At 41.5% G+C, this 23,122-nt stretch overlaps 1 protein-coding gene and 1 long non-coding RNA gene across 2 annotated transcripts in view; one reads left to right on the forward strand and one right to left on the reverse strand.

Annotated features, from left to right (window-relative positions):
- Positions 1 to 100: 100 nt before the first annotated feature.
- On the reverse strand, positions 101 to 14,504 carry LOC138983850 (uncharacterized). The gene is made up of 9 exons (XM_070357191.1): positions 14,383 to 14,504; positions 13,569 to 13,729; positions 10,770 to 10,977; positions 7,736 to 7,974; positions 5,874 to 6,070; positions 4,577 to 4,669; positions 2,655 to 2,850; positions 2,199 to 2,261; positions 101 to 318 (listed from the first exon to the last, which is right to left on the reverse strand). Exons 1-9 carry the CDS (start codon positions 14,420 to 14,422, stop codon positions 244 to 246), a joined length of 1,272 nt encoding a protein of 423 aa, XP_070213292.1. The 5' UTR covers positions 14,423 to 14,504; the 3' UTR covers positions 101 to 243.
- The window catches only part of LOC138983857 (uncharacterized), a 196,321-nt gene continuing 176,568 nt past the window's right edge, over positions 3,370 to 23,122 (forward strand). The window contains exon 1 of the long non-coding RNA XR_011461284.1: positions 3,370 to 3,914. This is a non-coding gene — a long non-coding RNA (uncharacterized lncRNA). The remainder of the gene's footprint in view (positions 3,915 to 23,122) is intronic.

Below are 23,122 nucleotides of genomic sequence, written 5' to 3' on the forward strand. Positions count from 1 at the left end.
GTGCCTATTATGCAAAACCCCATTCCCCTGAACCATACTACTTCCTCACAATTCACACACACTTTCTTCATAAAAACATAGTTAAATAATACAAACAGAACTTCTTTCACGAATATCATACCGTAAAATTTATTTCACAAGATTACAGAGATGTCTTACTCCGAGGACTGCACGAGGTCAAAGTTGACAGCAACACGAAGGCACATGTAGGGCAACACACCAATCACAACGTCAGTCTCTGCATCACATAAACACTTTCCTGCCCATGATGTCTTCCGAACCACTGCCAGAGAATCTGTCGTTCAGGGGCAAGGTCGTCTGAAATGACAACAGAACACACCAGTTAAATAACCATACAAAACGATAGGTAAGTTTCTGGAATGTTTAAATGTCGACAAAACATACCATTCACTAAATAACTTCAACATACAGGTCTTTAAAATGAACGATAAAAGATACTTTCCCTCAAAATGTGAACCTTCTTCTTCTTCTGCGTTCATGGGCTGAAACTCCCACGTACACTCGTGTTTTTGAACGACTGGGTTTTTACCCTGCCACTTTCTTTGAACATCTTTTCAAAATAGCTTTCGAGGGATGCAGGCTTAATATTTGTGTTTCCTTAACCCATTGAACTCTCACATGGATTAGAGGGTCTTTCTGTGTGTACACACGGATGGGGATAAGGCACTTGCAGGTCTGCACATAAGTTGACCTGGGAGATCAGATTAATCACCACCCTTAACCCACCAGGCACAGCTGGGATTCGAACCTGCGACTTTCCTCATGGGAGGCCAGCGTCTTATCCACTAGGCCCATCTAAAAATTTTGTTTGTTTGTTTGTTTGTTTGTTTGTTTGTTTGTTTGCTTAATGCCCAGCTGACCACGAAGGGCCATATCAGGGCGGTGCTGCTTTGACATATAACGTGCGCCACACACAAGACAGAAGTCGCAGCACAGGCTTCACGTCTCACCCAGTCACATTATTCTGACACCGGACCAACCAGTCCTAGCACTAACCCCATAATGCCAGACGCCAGGCGGAGCAGCCACTAGATTGCCAATTTTAAAGTCTTAGGTATGACCCGGCCGGGGTTCGAACCCACGACCTCCCGATCACTGGGCGGACGCCTTACCACGAGGCCAACCGTGCCGGTCCCATCTAAAGTGTGAACCATCCATGCCAGCAAATACAGATACGTCCAGGCTTGTACACAGGTTAAGAGCATCCTTCAACTTGAACACAATCATACCAACATTCAACTGTTCAAAGTCGGTAACTAGTGTTGAATTAATATGTGTAAATGACACCAGTGTCAAAAATCTAAATTATTTCTGCCAAAAACTTATACTCTGAACTGAATGCCGCCAGGCTGTTGTTGACTTAATAATAATAAATTATGCATAATATGTATATAGCGCATGTATCCAGGGCTTAACCCGGCTCAAAGCGCTGAATAGCGTGCGCTAATATTGAGTGAACAAGTGTGTTGTGATAAGCAAGATGGTACAGTAAAACCAGTGTGTTGTGATTAGCAAGATGGTACAGTAAAACCAGTGTGTTGTGATTAGCAAGATGGTACAGTAAAACCAGTGTGTTGTGATTAGCAAGATGGTACAGTAAAACCAGTGTGTTGTGATTAGCAAGATGGTACAGTAAAACCAGTGTGTTGTGATTAGCAAGATGGTACAGTAAAACCAGTGTGTTGTGATTAGCAAGATGGTACAGTAAAACCAGTGTGTTGTGATTAGCAAGATGGTACAGTAAAACCAGTGAGTTGTGATTAGCAAGATGGTACAGTAAAACCAGTGTGTTGTGATTAGCAAGATGGTACAGTAAAACCAGTGTGTTGTGATTAGCAAGATGGTACAGTAAAACCAGTGTGTTGTGATAAGCAAGATGGTACAGTAAAACCAGTGTGTTGTGATAAGCAAGATGGTACAGTAAAACCAGTGTGTTGTGATAAGCAAGATGGTACAGTAAAACCCTCCTTTTAAGACCGTCAAAAATCTGAGAAAACCAGGCCTTAAAAATGAGGGAGTCTTAAAATGGGGGTCAATTTACAGAGGTTATGAATAAAACGACTGAGAAAACAGGGTCTTAAAAGGGAGGAAGTCTTATATTGGGGGGGTCATAACATGGGGGCTCCACTGTATACACATATATATCAACACTGTACCAGAGAAATCCAGATACTCACATTTCCTGTGGAGAATGCTTTCTTCTGGAACACATATTTCGTTGATGACGTCGGTTTCAGTTTCTGCAAGAAACAAGAATCAGAGTTAACAGTCTCAACGAAATCACAACGAAAAATACAAGGCAATGAAGAGTCACAGGGTCACAAAGAAACACAGCCTCTGTGCATTGATGACAAATGGTCCCCTCCGATCTGTTGATGTCTGTCCGTCAAAGGACACTAGTAACTTAGCTGCAGCTAATCACTCACCTCACGTTATGAATATCAACAGCTGAAACGTTCTGATTAACATTCTCACATGATCAGGTCTGCTTTGCACAAAGGAATAGTGAGTGGTTTGAGAAAAAAAAGTTTCAGAAAACCAGTGGAACACGGTTGCTGTTTTTGACAATTTGTAAACTCTTAAAAGGCTGGTTCCATTGCACTCTGCTTTGAAAAGATGGAACATAGACTCACTGCTAGCTGCTGTGCAAAGCTGGGCGTGGCCCCTCGGTTCATGTCAACGCTGTCAAAACTGGGAGCAGCTCCTCTGTTGACGTTGACGTCGACGCTGTCAAAGCTGCTGTTGCTGTTTTGTCGTCGCCACTGTCGCCGTCTCTGACGTTGTTGCCGCGGGGCAGGAGCCGCAGGTACGTTGCTCACGTGTGGGGCGCTGGGAAAGAAAATACCACGATCACATTAGATCCAGACTCATTTCTATTTTATAACTTTATCACCTCATTGCGCTGAGAACGAAAATACCACAATCTCTTTAGTTCCCGATTCATTTATATTATATTACTTCTTCTTCGTTCATGGGCAAAAAACACGAGTGGGGTATTACGTGTATGACTGCTTTACCCCGCCATTTAGGCAGCCATACGCCGCTTTCTGACATGGATTACAGGATCTTTCCAGTCGCACTTGGTCTTGTGCTTGCGTGTACACACGAAGGGGGATAAAGCACTAGCAGGTCTGCACATACGTTGGCCGGGATTCGAACCCCTGACCTTCCGCTTTCGAGACCGGCGTCTTATCCACCAGGCCATTGCGCCCGTCTTCCTTTCTTTATATCCTGCTTTATTTATATTTTATTACTACATCGCCCCATTGCTGAGAAATTCAGGTTGCTTCCTCCCAGTAAAAAGCTAGCAGTAAAAAAGAGCTGCCCTACCCAGGTGTGTGCAGCCATCTGCACTGCTGGCAAAATGACCCAGGTCTTTTACATGCCACAGTGGGGGCACATGGGGTAGGACATGGATACCGTCTCCGAGTCTGCACATAAAGTTGACTCGTGTACGTCCCGACCTTTGACCCGAATATCACAAGTCCAGAACTGTACCAACAGAGCTTCCAGACCCCCCAAAAACATGGCCTCCATGTACAACATTTAACCCTAACACTGGTGCAATTCTGTAACACATGTTACATAGCCACTGGTGAATTAACAGAGAGAAAAATAAAGAAAAAAGGCCATATGTGACCCTCCACCACGGCATGAGTCGCATGTCACCTTTGCATGATTTTCATATTTTTACATTTTCATAAAGAGTTTTTTATGCTCTATCCAGTGGTGAAAACCGTTTTAGAAAAGAGCGAAAACTGTTTGAGTTATAAGCCTGTGACTAAGGTGACCCTCACGCTGTTACCATACACTCTCCGGACTTAAAATCAAGTCTAGCGCAGAACCGCGCGAGGTGACATGCGACTCATTTCGTGGTGGAGGGTCACATATAGGTTTTCGCATCCATGGGAGGTAATCAGAATCGACCAAACAGACTGAGCCAGTAGCGCGACATATGTCGTGACAACCAGGTGACAGTATACGTAAAGTAGCGCGACATATGTCGCGACAACCAGCCTAAGGGTTAATAAAAGAATGCAGCAGGCAACCCATAGAAATCACATCAAAGAAAAAAAACAGGATATGTTGAACATCTGATATTTTTGAAATGCAAAAGGTCTTCTGACAGAACAATGTTGGGGTTTTTTGCCATAACATTTGGACCTTTACATATTTTAAATCCAGGTCCAGCTGACCTATCGTCCTCTGAGTCTGGGAACAACAATGATGATACCAGCAGAAAAAACTGTGAGAATCGTGACTTGGTCCGACTGATAAACACTTCTCCAGAACTTGTGTGAATAACACGTCACTATTTTTCTTGAGCACTGTACTGCTACACTCAGTAAATACCAAAATAAAATAGATGATTTTTGAAAATAGCTCTTTCAGGATTTTCAAGGGTCCGGCAGGGTAAGAGACCCTTGACCTCGGACATGCTTTTCACAAACTTCTCCCTGCTAAAGGGGCTTTTACTCTACCCGACCGCTGAATATCCTGACAGAGTTATTTCCAGAAAACGTCTATTCATATTGACTTGTGGTGGCAGACATACCCGTGTGCCTGGGACGGGGCGTTGTCTATGCTGATGGTCAGGGTGCTGCTGGAGATGCCAGGGAGGCTGGGAGTTTGAGACTTGGCTCGCCACCTAAACACAAAACACCATGCAAATACAAAATCTGAACGCAAAACAATATTTAACTAAAAATTATGAACACAAAACAAAATTTGTAACTACAAAATCTGAACACAAAACGGCATGTAAAATCTACAAAATCTGAACACAAAACGGCATGTAACTACAAAATCTGAACACAAAACAGCATGTAACTACAAAATCTGAACACAAAACAGCATGTAATTACTGTAGAGCCCTGGGCGGGGATGTAGCTCAGTCGGTAGCGCGCTGGATTTGTATCCAGTTGGCCGCTGTCAGCGTGAGTTCGTCCCCACGTTCAGCGAGAGATTTATTTCTCAGAGTCAACTTTGTGTGCAGACTCTCCTCGGTGTCCGAACACCCCCCGTGTGTACACGCAAGCACAAGACCAAGTGCGCACGAAAAAGATCCTGTAATCCATGTCAGAGTTCGGTGGGTTATAGAAACACGAAAACACCCAGCATGCTTCCTCCGAAAACGGCGTATGGCTGCCTAAATGGCGGGGTAAAAAACGGTCATACACGTAAAATTCCACTCGTGCAAAAAACACGAGTGTACGTGGGAGTTTCAGCCCACGAACGCAGAAGAAGAAGAAGACTGTAGAGCCCCCTTTTAGTGATCCAGACTCCCCCCCCCCCCCCCCTTCAATACCACACTTTTTTTTGTTCATGACCTCAGTAAATTTACTTCTCTTCCAAGACCTTTCAACTGAAGACACCCCCCCCCCCCCCCTCTCAAAGACCATGCTTTTACTGTTCATAACCTGTGGAGCACTGGACTTGTGATCGGAAGGTCGCAGGTTCGAATTCGGGCCGGGACGGACACGGGTCAACTTTATGTGCAGACCCAGAGACGGAAGCCATGTCCCACCCCCGTGTCATCACAATGGCACGTAAAAGACCTTGGTCATTCTGCCATAAGTGCAGGTGGCTGAATACACCTAAACACGCAGACACCTGGGTAGCGCGACTCCGTTGCTGCTAGCTTTCCACTGGGAGGAAGCGACCCGAATTTCCCAGCGATGGGACAATAAAGAAATGAAAATGAAATGAAATGAAAAATGAAAATGTACCTCTATTTCAACCCTCTCCCTAGTTTCAGGACCTGATTTTCTCAAATTTGTGGAGGGCTAAAAAAAAGGAGGTTGGGGGGGGGGGGGGGTCACCATACACAAAGTCCCTATCTTTCTCCTCACCTTCGTCTCTTGTTGCGTGTGTTCTGCGGTGCAAGTGAGGGATCGGGGGAAGCGGAGGTGTTGAAGGTCGTGACCTTGGTTCCCTGCAGCTGGCGAGCGGAGCCAGCCGAGGACAAAGAACTACTCGACACCAGCGACAAGTTGCTTGAGTACATCCCTTGCTTCTTCTTTCCCAGTGGGCGAGGGTTCTGTACATTCTGGAAAAAAATGTGTAAAATTTCAGAAAAATCATGAGATAATACTTTGAAATAGGAGAAAAATCCTTCAGAGAAAAGTCGGTCATAATATTGAGGGACCCGTAAAAAAGAGGGGTCGTAATGGGAGGTACCACTGTAATAGACGATATTCAGAAATAACTCTGGTCAAGTTTTTTCGGGGTTTGTAAAATAGTTGTTTTCACTTGTTTCAATAGAAACACTGAGGCAAAACCTACCATAAAACTTCAGAAAAAGCATGAGATAATAGACGATGTTTAGAAATAATTCAGTCAAACTTGGCCGTGTCGCAGAGGAGTCGCTTTCACTTGTTTCCGTTGAGACACTGTGAGGCAAGTCTACAATGTCACAAGTGACAATAAATTGAAAGTGACAAACAGCAACAAGTATGCACCATAAGGGTGGAGGATAACAAATGGTGAGGCTCAAAGGGTAGAAGACATTTGGTTTGGAGTCAAAATGTTGAGGGCGACAATAGTTCCACCTTTGACCTTCTGGCGGCGCACGCACAATTTGATCTTAACAGAACCGTTTGAGCATAGCATGTCCTTGAATTCTGGTTGTTCAAACAATCAACATTACTTTGACTTCAGCAGTTAATATTATCTGAAGGAATCACCTTTATTTCTTGCTCAGTGATACAGTGGAACCCCCCTTTTAAGACCTCCAAAAATCTGAGAAAATCAGGTCTTAAAAAGGAGGGAGTCTTAAAATGTGGGTAAATTTACAGAGGTAATAAACCGAAAACCGAAAAATCAGGGTCTTAGAGAAAATGTAAGTTTTACGCCCTCACGGCAAAGCCATTAGGGGCATGTTACACGGGAAAACCCGGCTTTGTATAAAAATAAAAAATAAAAATGTAGGGGGGGGGGATGTAGACAGCTGGCTGCCGGCTGCTAGAGGAGACCTGAAATGGGCTAGGGACCGGGTTGGGTCGTCTTGGGTCAGTGCTGAAATGGTTACTTTATTGGCTGTTGGCCGAACGGACACCCGGGCTTCATATTTTTGCATGCATGTATTCGTGTTTCCAAGGCTTGAGGCTTTCGCTGTGACCCTGGGATCTTTATCGTGCTATCAGGGTCTTAAAAAGGAGGGGGTCTTAAATTGGGGGGTCTTAAAAGGGGGGTTCCACTGTACACTCTTTTGCAACAGATTAAAACACGTACAATATTATTCAGCATGTCTGTTTCACAAATTCTAACAGTCAAACGTCACTGGTCAGATGTGGAATCCAACAGATTACTTCATCAAGTTCATGCTCAGCATTTTTACCTGCTTGACCCAAGATTGTTTTCTCTTTTCAGAAACACACACTCACATACCCTTAATGATATACAATACTGATAGATGCACAGCCAGGTGGCGACCTTACAATTAATTTTCAACCGCTGATTATGTTGAAGCCAGTGAGACAAACGCTGTTTTCAAAGTTCTTTGCCACATCCTCGGAAGACATGCACAAGAAGTGACAGAATTGCTTTGTGACGCCACTTATCATGTTATGACATCTTCTCGAACGTTGTTTTGCTTTTGACCTGATATTTTGCTTGAAAAAAGAAGATAAAAAGAAAAGTCTTGGTCTCTTGATGACTCATCTCTTTAAGATCAGCTGCAGTCCTGATTAAACAAAAACGAACACACATTTACCTGCTGCGGAATGCCTCGTCGAGCGTTCACCACAGTCTGTCGTGCATTCTGCTGATCCAGCTGTGCGATGGTTTTTCTCGCTTGCCGCAGAGCTTGCATGGCCAGCTGTCGTTTCTGCTTCAGTGATATTCTGTTGGTCACGCCGTCACCTTGACCTTGCATCCCAACTCTTTGCATAATGCCCTGGTTGTTAGCGTTGCCTCGGCCACGAAAACTTCCTCGAATGTTACCGCGAGCACCTGGACACAAAGAGAATTTTTATCAGCAACAGCCTCTCTTTTAACAAGAAGAGCAAACGCTCGATCGAGTCACTTTCGCAGTTCTGAATATTATATGAGGCATCAGATGGACAGGAAGAAATTGCTATTCACAACACAATGAGTCACGTTCACATAAAATTTGAGCCCGGTCACTTTTATAGTTTCCGAGAAAAGCCCAACGTTAAGTTGTGTGTTGCCGAACAGAAAAGGCTAGTTATCTCCCTTGTTTTTCTGATAACGTTCGTAAAAGGCTACAGATGTAAATACTTTGATGTAAAGAATAATCCTACAAAGTTTCAATCACATCCGATGAACTTTGTCAAAGATATAAAATGTCTAATTTTTCCTTTGACGCTGACCTGTGACCTTGAAAAAGGTCAAAGGTCAACGAAACCATCGTTAAAGTGTAGAGGTCATTGGAGGTCACGACTAAACAAAATATGAGCCCGATCGCTTTGATAGTTTCCGAGATACTTTGTCAAAGATATAAAATGTCTAATTTTTCCTTTGACGCTGACCTGTGACCTTGAAAAAGGTCAAAGGTCAACGAAACCATCGTTAAAGTGTAGAGGTCATTGGAGGTCACGACTAAACAAAATATGAGCCCGATCGCTTTGATAGTTTCCGAGAAAAGTCCAACGTTAAGGTGGTGTCTACGGACGGCCGGCCGGCCGGATGGCCGGCCGGACAGACTAACACTGACCGATTACATAGTCACTTTTTCTCAAGTGACTCAAAAATGCCAAGCATATGACAGAAACATGGAAAATAAATCATCAGCCTCATTTGATTAAGATTAAATGTTGTGGCAAAGGAAACTGCAAATCCCATTGTCTGGCTATTATGGGATATAAAAGCAATGCATCCACATGTTCCCAAGCCGCTGGTACAACAGCTTTTACTTACTCAAGGCCTTCCTTTGCTTCCAAAACACTGCCTGTCAAATTGCTTATCAAAATCAAATTGCCAAAATGACCTTTTCAGGCACACACACATTTACTCTTGTTTGATCAAAATTTGAAAATCTGAATTTGAGAGAGGAAGAAAAAAAAATTTAAAATCTAAATTTCAATCTTGTTACACTACACCTTATGACCACGGCATGTGTTTCACCTTTCATATAAAATTTAAAACATTTTAAAAAGAGTCATGAACTTGAGGTTACTCCAAGCAGTATGCGCCACAGGACTGGACGTCTAAAGAAGCGAACAAGGAGAAGAAGAAGACTCCAAGCTGTGCAGATGTTGAATCATGTGCAAATGACGACCACAAAACCACACCACATTTGGCGCCACAAGAAATGAACACCGAAAGATTGTGATGACAACATCAGCCACAGCTACAGACCAAGAACATGACGGATCGCTGACGCCAAGATGGCAGTGTTCACGGATATCAAGTCGCTCATGAGTCTGTATTTCTCGCGGCTTACAGCCGACCACATCTTGACGCAGTTCTGTGCGTCCTCTTCAAAATGCGTCAGTTTCTTATCCTTCCTGATGAACCAGTCCATCATAGAGTGACTCTTGCAGTCATACACTACCAGCAGATCATCACTCTCGCACAGAAGGCGTTCACGGTCGTAGCGTTTGTCAAGCACCACTTTCTTCAGCGCAACGTTCCTGTGCTGAGACTGTAACTGCGTCAGTCGGCGTTCTTTGCTCACTTGGCCGAGTTTGTTTTCAATGTCGGCCAGAGCAAACCCTGCCTGCTTTGCCAGTTCCATAGCTGGATGTAACTCCTCTAGCGAATCGAAAGAGAATGCAAAATGAAGGCAGTGACAAGAACAAGAATGCAGGTATACTATGAGTATGATGCTTGTTCATGTAATTTTTTCCCCATTTTATTTTAAATGTCCCCGAGGTAGTCCTAACATGATCACTGCAAACATTCCATGTTACAGATCATTTTCTGTGAATTTTATATGCGTGTGCATTGTATGCACACGAATCTGTGTGTATCTGTAGTGTAGGCAACCTAATCATCTGTCTGACAGATGTTTTGGTTGAGCTATACACAGCGATGGAAGTTGATAACCTCAAATTCAAGGAAATCTACCAGGAGACTTAGATAGCCCTGACTCTTTCAAATTTTAATTTAAAAATCCAGAAAACCATCAGAACAAGAGGCGAAGCCATCAAGGCTCACGTAAGAAATCGACAAACAGTAACACAAACTCAATCACTCCGTCACACATATACACACACACACACACACACACACACACACACACACACACACACACACACACACAGAAAGAGCATAGGTGAAACTGTGCAAGAAAGCGAGACACTAGATCTAGATCTGTCTGTCTGCATGTAGCCTACTTACAGGACACGACTGCCAACTAGTCTCGGCGCGCTCAAAATAATAATGACCGAGACTTTCAGTACTTCCTTCGCGTGACGTCTAACCCTCTTACGTCATAATGTGACGTCAATGTAATGTGACGTCTTCAAATGTTAGAGTTTCTACCACAGACATACACACACACGCACGCACACACAAACACACACACACACGCACAAACGCACAGACAGACAAAGTTATGATCGCATAGGCTACACTTACGTGAGCCAAAAATCACTTCATAAATCAGGAATTTCAGATTTTTGGTGAAGAATTTTTGGCCCTGAAAACATATTTCATTGCATTTTGAAATAATTCTTAGAAATCCTGACAATTTCAGATGGCAATCATCAGACTGTTCTGTAGTAACAGTTTACTTGCAAATGCAATAAAACCACAATTTTCAAACTAAAAAATTTCCATACCCCTCCTGATTCCGCGAATGCCTCCAGTGCGGAATCCTCTGGTGCTGGTGTTGTAACCGCTGTTTGTGTTCCTTGTGACGCTCCCTCCACGAGATGACGATGAGGATCCTCCTCTGCCACGTAAATTTCCCCTTTGACCTCTCCGCCCCGCCCCTTGACCTCTCCGTCCCACCGTTTGACCCCTGACGGTTCCTCCAGTCATTCCTGCCTGTAAGGCATAAATGAAGGGTCAGTGTGAGCATATATATATATATACAATAAAAAAAAAAAACTATTTAAGACTTCAACAAATCTGAAAAAAATCAGATCTTTAACTCATTATCTCCCAGGTACGGATAGATCCGTACCCACTCATATGGCTCTATCTGACCAGGTACGGATATATCCGTACACACATAGTCACTACATTGCATCTGCTCCCATTCGGCACATATCCCCATTCTGCTCAGACTGTTAGCTTCAGTCGCTTCCTGTAACGTGGATCTAACGCATACATTCCAGCGTGTTGATACGTAGAGGTTACATGCCGAGTCTCAGTGATTATTAAAAATAATGGTCGAAGTTGGCGGATCATGAAAAATGCGAGCTTCAGCGAGCTTTTTCATGACCGCAAACTGAGACCATTATTTTTAATAATCACTGAGACGAGGTGTGTAACCTCTTTATTCCTCCTTTCTTCAGTTATTCAAAGAAAACAGGAGTTTTTGTACGAAAGTTTGATCGAATCCGAATCTCTCAACCAGTCAACCTGCGCAGGCGATCGATTAATGCGCGGTTGTATAGTTCCGTGCAAATCATTCCATTCTGTTAACACTTCTTGTCAGTTTCCCTGTTTTAGACTAAAATCAAGTACACAGATATGCTGTTATTCTGCTGTGGCGGTAAAGGCAGATATTGTGTGTTCTGTTTATGTTTTAGTATCGTTCAGGAAAATGTTCTTTCGTCAAATGGGACTAGCAGACGAACTTTTGCACCCGTGTTCCAACGTTAATTACTGTATGAAGTTCAGTTTTCTGGGGAAAATAGTGTATGAAACCGCTTTATGTTGTTTAAATTGATGAGATGTGTGCATTTGGTTGCGTGTGATCTGTTTATAAAATGAAATATTGTTGAAAACTGACCGTCGGATTGCAGTCAGTGTTGTCGAAGAAACTGCGTTAAAAGAAGGGGAACTACTCTTGTCGGCAAGAGTATGAGTTACTTGCCTTGGGAATTTGCTTGTGATGAACGGTGTGTGCACGGCAGATCTAGATTCAGATAACAACCTAACTCATGGATTTTATATGGAGATTCATGTGTTCAGGCCTGTAGTTGTTAATTTAAATGCGGTATGTTTGTATTGTTTGCTCCAGAGATGTATATTTCGTACGTATAGAGCGTTCGGAACTTTTCAGTCGCAAAAGTAGTACCAAAACAGAACAGCTTCTCAACCCATTGCACTATCGAGGATTCAGGCTGTTGCTGGCTCGTTATTTGTTTGGTTGCTGGGTCATTATCGAAAAATAACTAGCTCTACAAGTTTACAGAGGTAAAGAAGCAGAGGGGGGAATAAACAGCTGTTACACTGTTGCTTTGTTCGAAGTTTTATGGAGTTTGAAAGGAAAGTTTTTTCACAATGGCGATGCAGCGAACCTTTACGGGTGATGAAGTTGCTGAGCTTCTCATGAACTACGATAGCGACGAAGGAGATGAGTTGATCGAATATGAAGCTGATTTTGATGAAGACACTGAGACTGAAGACGACATGGTACATTTTTCAAAACATTTACAATTCTGAGTGAACTGCTGCAGCACAGCTGGTCTTGGCTAAAAAATTTGGTCAACATAGGTGGGGTACAAAGTGTTAAAAGGAGAGTCTTAAAATGGAGAGAAATGTAGTGATGCATGCGTGAAACTGATCAGAATTGAAAATAAGGAAAATGAGGCCGGGCAGAGGCCGCCCAGGCCCTGGTGGGGTGCAGGGGCAATGCCCTGCTAGGGGGCCCAGGGGGACAAAGCCCCGGAAGAAAACAAAAAATCAGGCTTTTAAGGGTAAAAGTAGGCCTCTCCTGGTATATCAAACACACAAATTTGCACATAAAACAATGTAACAAATGCCAAGCTGTAGTCCGATAATTCGCGCGCCCAGTGAAACAAAGACTCAGCGATGTCCGGTCACTGTGTTAGGAGAAATACGGATCGGATCGCCGGCGATTTTTTTTTTTTTTTCAAAATAAGGAATTCCTTATTTAACCAATTTCATTTGGCGGATTTCCGCCCTGAGGCAGAAAAGTTTCACCCATGCTGATGTCAATTTTGTTCTGACAAGAAAATGTGAAAAAGCCAGGTCCTAAAAGAAGGGGTTCGTGGAATCGAAGGTTTCCACTGCAATTGATTAATTTACATTCCCTGTGTAGATCATGATGCTCAACAACAAGGAGTGGACAACATTCTGCACTGGGAAAGGAAACAGTATTAGTCTATCATTCCACTTTAAAATTCAATTACCTGTTCCAGATAGCTAAAACAAATGGTGAAAATGAAAGAGAAAAATAACATAAAAAGCACATTGTCAAATTACTTTAGTTTGCACGCAGGGTACAGTTAACTTATCCGCCATTTGTGCATAAAAATGACCCAAAAAGATATTTTTCAGCAAGTCAAATGGCGCATCGAGATAACATACCAGAATGCCACACTACACACAGATTAATTGTGAGTACACTGAACAGTAACATGTTTCACTGGTCCATTCCCAATGGTGTCCTTTCATTCAAGGAACATTTACCAGACACATGTATAGTAGCAGACCAGACATACCTTTTTCCTAAGAAGAGGACTGGCTCCACCCCCTCCTCCTCCCTTCCCTCCAGCATGTTTTCGGCCTCTGACACTTTGACCTCTGGCGCCTGCATTTCCTTGTGTACGGTTGTTTCCACCTCTGCTCTGCTTTGCTTTCTTGTTCAACTTGATGATGTCATCTTCATGCAGAAAAATTAGCAATTAAACATAAGAAGAAGGAAAAGAAGAAGAAGAAATACCTTATCGAAAGACTCTTAGTCTTACTCTTAGGATGGAATTGGAAACAACACTATCTCATCTGGTAACTATCCGAGGATCTCAGTTAACACTAACAGTTACTTACTAACACAGTAACAGTCCACGATGTAGTTATGTCCCTCCGATATGAAAATAACATAGATTAAATAAAATTTTGAAGTCAAAATGATCGCTTTCAGCACGATTCTGCCTCAGTTTCAACACAATGCCATGGTGCTCTCCGTCTTCAAAGTTTTGTACTCAATTTGTAGTGGTACCTTGCATTGCAAGTGAAATTGATTCCTTGCATTTGGGGTATTAATGCCATCATTCTTGAACATAACCGCCTGTACCAAATTTATGTTAGAATTCAAAAACAGACAGCGAAGAAAGGCGTAAAATCGATCGACTGCAGCAGCAGTAACGTCTTAAACACGTCGCACACCACTGCTTACAACTACACTGAAAATGAAATCGATCTAACTTAGTTACTCACCCAGTTCAAATACGCAGCCTAGACTAGCTAATTGAGTGAATATGAATCCAATTCGACCAGAGATAAATTAACTGCATGAACTCCCAAAGCACTACTCACCCAGTGAAAGGTCGACTTTATTGACCTGTTGGTTACTCATTTTGTAGATCTTTTCGGTTGCTGGATGTTGTTCCCAAACCACAAAACGCTTGTAGCCCGGAAGTGAAGCGTCTACCGGAAGTGAACAAGCGAAACCACAAAAAGTAGTATCGAGAAAGATATGAAAGATATGTGACTTCAAAAAGTTGGGGGGGGGGGGGGGGGGGGACACATTTGCATTAACGCTAGAATCTACCTTTGAGAAACGTGATTTAAAAGAGAATGTTCTTGTATTGTAGTGGGAGAAAGAACATTCTGTTTACATTGCATATCTCTGAAGAACTTTAATGATCAAGTCCCATGTACTTTTAGTTTTGTGTGATCTTTTTTTCTGGTAATACTTGTCAAAATCGTGGTTGCTTTCCTTCAACTGTAATGCACTACCTCACAACAAGCTGTCCTTTTGACAAGAACAATAATTACCTTATGGATTGCTTGGTTTTTTTATATTTAGTCAAGTTTTGACTAAATATTTTAACATCGAGGGGGAATCGAAACGAGGGTCGTGGTGTATGTGCGTGCGTGTGTGTGTGTGTGTGTGTAGAGCGATTCAGACTAAACTACTGGACCGATCTTTATGAAATTTGACATGAGAGTTCCTGGGTATGAAATCCCCGAACGTTTTTTTCATTTTTTTGATAAATGTCTTTGATGACGTCATATCCGGCTTTTCGTGAAAGTTGAGGCGGCACTGTCACGCCCTCATTTTTCAACCAAATTGGTTGAAATTTTGGTCAAGTACTATTTGTTGTTTATTCTTGTTTATCGCAGTTGATTGTGACTGTATTTGTTAATTTTGATACCTTCACAATATTCCTCATGGGTGAGGGCTGTCTGTAAAGAAGCAGCAATTCAATTGCGTACATACATCACTTCATATAGTCCTCTTTGATAAAACATTTGTTATCTGATCTTAATTCAACCTCTTAGCCTTATTTTAGTTCATATCTATATATATATATATATACGACTTGTGTCTGTCTGTCTGTCTGTCTGTGTGTGTGTGTGTGTGTGTGTGTGTGTGTGTGTGTGTGTGTGTGTGTACGTGTGTGTGTCCGCGATGCCAAGCCAAAGTTCTCGGTGAATCTTTTTCAAATTTGGAGACCGTATTCAGCTACACCCCGGACACAACCTCATCGATGAGATATTTCAACACGTGCTCTCAGCGCTGAACCGATTTTGGTTTTTCTCTGTTTTTCTCTGGATCCATTCCCAGTAACTCTTCCTTATCTTCTCCAGTGTTTTCAGCGTTTATCTCCCTTCCTTCGTGTGGCGTCAATCCATATTCCCGTTACTACGTTACTATTTTTAGAATGTCACGATTGCACCCGTAAGTTGTCCTTACTGTAAAAGTGAAAAGGTCGAATCAATTTATAGCCAGGCGAAAAATAAACTGTCATCTATCTCTATATATTTATAGATATAGATATACATATATATATACGGCTTCTCTGTGTGTGTGTGTGTGTGTGTGTGTGTGTGTGTGTGTGTGTGTGTGTGTGTGTGTGTGTGTGTGTGTGTGTGTGGGCAACACCTGTGGATTGTAGAGTTCTGTTTGTGATGTGGTCTAGCGGCTTTAGTGTGTCAGTATGTTCAGGCCTTCCTTCGAGAAGCCAGAACAGTTATTCTCAATCCCGCTTGAGTGGACTTCGGGCCTTCAAAGGTGATTGTGGTGTTTTGGCACTCGGTTACATTTGGCGTCGTCGACAGCGATGGGACTCGACATGAAATGTTCAGGCCACTGAATCATTTTCGTGCTGTTCCCATTCCACCTGGGAGGGACCTAAGTTCATTCAAAGGGGGTCGAGTATGACAGGGAGACTACCGTCGCCCTTCACAGCAGACTCTGCAGAGTTGTTCGTCTTAGAAGTTGTGGGCTTTCCTTGCATGTACCCGTAAGTTGTCCTCACTGTAAAAGTGCAAAGGTCGAATCTACTTTTTATCGAAAAATCCACTGTCATCTATCTCTATATATTTACAGATATAGATAGATATATATACGGCTTCTGTGTCTGTGTCTATGTGTATGTGTGTGTGTGTGGAGGCAACACCTGTGGATTGTAGAGTTCTGTTTGTGATGGGGTCTGGCGACTTTTCAGTGTCTGTCTGTATATGCACAAGGCTATAAGCTCTGGCTGGCTCATTCGGGAAGCCCCATCAAAACAGATGAACACCTATAATGCATGCCCACGTGTAATAAAAAGGATTAACCGCCTAAGGGCAGAAGCTGGGAATTACCAATTTCTAGAGCTTAAATGCACCTGTAAATCCGACCTCACCATTGCTCATTTGACTTTGGAGTGTGATTTGAACTCATGCCACTTTCAACCCCTGACTCAGTTTATAAACTCACTGATATTCTGCCAAATACCTCAAAGGAAAAATTAAGCTATCTTTTAAGTTTTAATAAAGACCTTGGGTGGCAAGGTCCCAAACGGCTGGACTTATGCACACGCACCCACTTGGTCCCTGGATATGAAGAGACATTGCTGCGGCTGACGCCATTGCTTCTCATACAGCTACTATATATTTTTATCAGAACTTTTAAAAATACCATTTTATATCCAAGTATCTCTTAACACCATTTTTAATTAGATGAGCGAGAGTGTGCGGGGGGCGGGAGGGTGGTGAACCACTGTACATAAAGGGAAAGTTTGTGTGCGTGCCTGTGTGTGTTCTTAATCTAAGACAAATGTCGCCAATGTTTTTACAGAGTGACGTTAAATAAACGATTTTATCATCATCATCTGTCTGTATGTTCTGGCATTTGAAAAGCCATAACAGATAATATAGGGCTTAGAAATAAGCTCTAAAATTCTCAATCCCGTTTGACAGGACTTCGCCTTCAAAGGTGATTGTGGTGAACCGCCACGCTGTCTGTCTCTGTCTCGCGATTCACCCCGGCTTCGCCGGGTATTCCTCTAGTATATATATATACGACGTGTGTGTGTGTGTGTGTGTGTGTGTGTGTGTGTGTCCGCGATGCACGCCCAAGGTTCTCAATGGATCTGTTTCAAATTTGGTGGCCATATTCAGCTACACCCCGGACACAACCTGCTCGATGAGATATTTCAACACGTGCTCTCAGCGTGCAGCGCTGAACCGATTTTGGTTTTTCTCTGGATCCATTCCAAGTAACTCTTCCTTATCTTCTCCAGTGTTTTCAGCGTTTATCTCCCTTCCTTCGTGTAGCGTCAATCCATATTCCCGTTTCTATTTTTAGATCACTGTCGACAACGCTTAATCCATATTCCCGTTATACTATTTTTACTCTTCTCTAGTGTTTTGCGCGTTTATCTCCCTTCCTTCGTGCGGTGCGCCGGCAAAGCCGGCGTACACCCGGCAAAGCGGGTATTCATCTAATATCATATATATATATATAGTCATTTCATTTTTTTTTTCATTTATAAACGTACTGAATTATTCCAATCTGGTGGAGATTGTTTTACTGAGCTTGCAATTTGATGTACACTTTTAACCTGTATATCTTTGTCATAAATCATGTACTTACGCATGTGTCAATGTATGTGTAACAAGAGACAGAGATCAAAACAGAGGAAAATTTCACACACACACACACTGACGATTAAGTAGAAGTGCTTTGCCAATTAAGGCACTGCATATACCTCCAGTGAAGGACAAATCGTCTCTTTCTCTCTCTCGCGGACACACACACACACTCTCTCTCTCACACACACACACAAACACACACATGCACACTCACATGCCCTGTATATGTCACGGTAGAGACGAAGATCTGGTAGAAACGTCGTTTCTACCGGTAGAGACGAGGATCGTCGTTTCTACCGGTAGAAACGACGATCCTCGTTTCTACCGGTAGAAATGACGTTTCTACCAGTAGAGACGACGATCGGAGTTTCTACCGGTAGAAACGACGATCGGAATAAAACGTTTGTGTGTGTGTGTGCAATGTAGGTGATTTTGTCAATTATGAACACAATTCTATCTTACCGGAATGAACTCATTTTTAACGTTGTTTACAGAGCACGTGCATTTGTGGGAAATGTATTGAGAATGTCAGCAAATATTGTTCACCCACTAGCTACTACAACTGCCTTCACTGACCAGACGAAGACAGCAATCACAACTTTTTTTTCCTTCAGAGTGAACACAATTCGTGAAATATCTCTGTTAGTTTGACTTCCGAAAACAGTATTCCACAGACCTTCAATATTCTTATAGCCAGCTATTTTGCTATTTGCTAAAGATTGTTGACATTGGAACAAAAAGAAGAGTTCTACAAATTGTTAAGGCTTCACATTGATTCAACAAAAAGAGACTCGTTTACGATAACACAAGACAAGTACACACAGGCTATATCAGCCTTGCCGTTGGATAAGGGCGAGAAGTGTGGGAATGGCACTTCAAACTGCAGAGAATCGGTGGCCAAATCATATTGTATTGCAAAAAAGCAAGTGTGCCCGTAGTGTGCAAGGAAGACCCAATGTAACACCGCTAAATGCAAGTGCAAGCGAGCAGCAGTAGGCTACCCTGCTCTACAAAATGTCACCCTAAATCCACCCGATCGTGTCTGAACAAAGACAATCACTCTGGTGGGTGAGTGTACCCCTCTTCTGACAATTCTTCTAGTGCACTAAATGCAGTTTCAAACGGTCTAGTGATGAGCAAGCCTTTTATGGGGGGGGGGGGGGGGAGGGAGGGAGAGAGTTCCCTTGTTTATTATTTGTGCTATATGAGTTGACTTTTACCAGCTGTTTTAAAGACTTGTGTATTATTTGTGCTATATGAGTTGACTTTTACCAGCTGTTTTAAAGACTTGTGTATTATTTGTGCTATATGAGTTGACTTTTACCAGCTGTTTTAAAGACTTGTGTATTATTTGTGCTATATGCACCTACTGCTAATACATATTTTATTTCAGTGTTAGCAGGGTTAAAGGGAGGATTCGGGGTGAGGTACAATCTTGCTTTCACAATAAACAAACAAAAAATGAGGTAGTGTTCTAAGAAATTTATTTTGGATAAAGCATTTCCTTTAAATCAGTTTTCAGATTACAATCATATGTTCAACCGACAAAATATAAAAGTTCTTCTGTTTAAATTACTTAGTTTCAAAAATACAAAATCTCCTCTCTAAAAATCTAAAACTCTCTCATCAAAAACCAGACACAACCAGGGGTCCACTAGACCAAAAAATATCCATCGTGAATCAAACGCTTGCTGATCGATGATCAACAACAAAAAGGTTACCCCTGGAAAATAAAACAACACAGCATAAGTATAATTCAACAATCATCAAGATAAAATTTCAGTTTCACTAGAACACTTTTTTATACACCATAGAACAAAACAAAAAGAACATAACACATGATACAACACAATACGTAAACAATACAATGTTATTGCCATGACTGAAGAATGGAATACACTAGGAATATCATATCATGTAATACATGATATATGGAATCCAACCCAATCAGAAATATTGTCTAAACCACAGCCCCACTTGTCTGTGATAACAATGATTCCTCCATAATAGATAGAAGTTATGTTAAGACTATATCAGACACAGCTACAAGCAGAGTCAATCAAAACTATACTTCATCCATTTAGTGATTAGCTATAAGCATAATCACCCTTACAGAAAACCTAAGACATTCACTTGATGTCTCAAATTATTCTTGATGTAACCAGTTGCAGTGCACACTCGAAATTACATCTCTCATAAAGCCGACAGTTAACAAAACAACTGTGCAGACTTAATCTCAGTTCGCGTGGTGATTCCTCTTATCTCAATACAGTGCCTATGTTCCATTTCTTACAACCATGAACAATCCACACAAAACAAATACTTCAGTCTTCCTGTGCTCCGCACAACAACATTTATGCAATACCCAAATTAATGACAAATCAACTTGAATTAATTGCAGAAATGAATAAGTTGTTAACACTTATCATTTCTATGCCTCAAAACAAGAACAAACAACATCTTGAAACTTTTAGGAAAACCACATGGCCAGGCACCATGTAAGTAAATCATGCAACAAAGGAAAATCAAGTTTTATCAAATATAGTCCTAAAATAATAATCAACTATTACTCACAACTAATACATAAAAAGACATCTTGTATAATCAAAACATTATAGTAAAAACACTAACCTATCATGTCACAATTCATTTCTTCTACAACTTCATACCATCACTTTGCTCAGACACCACATGGTCTTTCTGGCATCTTTCCCAGAATCTCATAATTAATTTCAATCCCAAGAATCCTTCAAGAATAAAAAGTGCCACCTCATATAACTTTTCAAAACAGTACACAATACATATTAGAAACAAACTAACTTAATATTTAAGCCATTTCTTACCTGGTTTAGGAATAAAACGTTTTATAATTCAGGACAAATTTGGGCTGGATCAGCTGGTTCAGTCAGATTCTCAAGGAAAGGAAGATTCAAGTCTTGTAGAAACCCAAAGGTAATTATTAATTTAGAACAGTTTACCTCTTAACAAATAAAACAACATTTCCAAATATTCACTAAAATTACCAAGCTTCAATTAAGCATCTTTCAAATAATTTCTAAACACTAAATATATTTTTAAAGTTCCCAAAAACTATAAACTATAACATTCCTGGTTATTAAAAACTGGGATCCAAGACATGTCTATACTCTTAAACTAAAACAAATTTTCTAATAATAATATTCTAAAACATCATTAAATCATTACTAAATAGTACAAGTAAAGCATAACTAAACAATAATACAACTTTAGACCTTACAAAACAAAATGGTAAAAAACGAATTGGAACCAAACAAGGGAAGTAATTCAAATCATCAAATATTTTAGAACAGCCACAGTTCTTCCCCTTGAGTTGATATAGAAGTTTCTCAGAGCAGCTAACTAGTAAACTGTGAAAGAACTACTAATCTTTCACTGGTTTACATACACCCCTCCAAAGAAAATGTTTCCTTATTTTCTCAAAAAATTGGAACATTTCCCAAAAAATTAAATAACATTTTAACAAAAATGTTCACAAAACCATAATTGTTCCCAACAACTGAACACAGTACAAAACACAACATAAATGCAAGTCATTAGCTATACTTTCCTTCCTGAGTATATATTCAAAACGTCTGGAGAAAACAAAATCTTTTGTCAACTCTTCATAGCACCAAAACACTGTTGCAACTAGCAGTCACAACAATAGGTTACTCTCCACAATTCCACTTAATTGTAGCACCGTCAAAATCATATCATCATCAAAAGGAACAATTCTTTTGAAATAAAAAATGACCAATCTCAGTAAATCTCACTGTTCAACAAACTTACAATAGCAAGTAAAGTTAAGTAAGACTGCAAAAATCTCAACATCAAAATCATCAACACATATGCTTATGACCGAAAAACCGAAAATGCACAAGCATAACATGTAGATTTATCCTCTTTAAAAATACAAACACTATCAAAGAACTTAATACAGTTCTCTAAAAACTCAAAACCCAAATATTCACAATAATCACATGAATATTTGTTCACATCAGCACCAAAATATCCTGTTTTGACTTCAACAAGGCAAACAATCCTCAGAACCAAATTCTGAACTTCAAAAGAAACAAGATCAGACAAAAAAATAACAAAGCATCAAATGACAACTCAGAACATGATCATGAACACAAATGTATGATTGTCCGAAGAGCATCCTCTATGTCCCTAGCCATACCATCTGACATGGGTATGTCCTGCAGTGTTACCAAGGACTGAGTCACTACCTCGGATAGTCGACAATTTACCAGACGTTCCAGACCCACACGATGACACAGGTTAAGCCTTTCTACAGGTCGTCTTATTCGAGTCGATCGCCTGCGTGGGGGTGATCTAGCAGAAGTTTCTCCCTCAGTCTCAGAAATTTCTTCCTCACTCCCAGAAGTTTCTTTCTCATTCCCAGAAGTTTCTTCCTCATTCCCAGAAGTTTCTTCCTCAGTCTCGGTCTCTTCTGACGATGCATCTGCTTGCTCTCCTGATGAACTGTCTTCTGACTCAGACTTAGCCTTTTCACTGTCATCTCGGGTAGAGGGGACAAAGGCTGGAGCATTAACATTCAACCCATCTCTCTCAAGTTTGATTAAAACTTGAAAAGGTTCCATATCAGTCTCCTCCTGTTCATCATCTGACTCGATGACTGGGATGTTCTTCTTGGGAATGTTGCGTCTGGGTGCAGGTGTAGGTCGTACTGCCATTGTGTCACCTCCTAGCATACCGATCGGAAGGAGAAGATTTCTGTGCAGCGTTCGCTTGGGACCACTGCCCGTCTCCTCTTGAACCGTGTATACTGGAACGTTAGGCGACTTTGACACAACAATGTAGACTCCCTTCTCCCACCTGTCTGTCACCTTGGAGACAATCCTGGGTCCCAGTCGTCGAACCAAGACCCGGTCTCCACATTCCAACTCAGCTGCATGAGCAGCAGAATCGTATCTGGCCTTGTTTCTGTTTGCTGACTTGGTCATATTTGCTGTGGCCAAGTCGTACGATTTCTTCAGCTGCTCTTTCAGTGTTCTGACGTACTGCCGTGGGGTTCTTTTGTCTTTACTCAGATCTATACCAAACGCTAGATCAATCGGCAGCCGTGGTTGTCTCCCGAAAAACAAGAAATACGGACTAAAAGAAGTGCTTTGGTGAATACAGCAGTTGTACGCGTGGACTGCTGCGGGTA

Source organism: Littorina saxatilis, linkage group LG13, assembly GCF_037325665.1.
Source record: "Littorina saxatilis isolate snail1 linkage group LG13, US_GU_Lsax_2.0, whole genome shotgun sequence".
NCBI lineage: Eukaryota > Metazoa > Mollusca > Gastropoda > Littorinimorpha > Littorinidae > Littorina > Littorina saxatilis.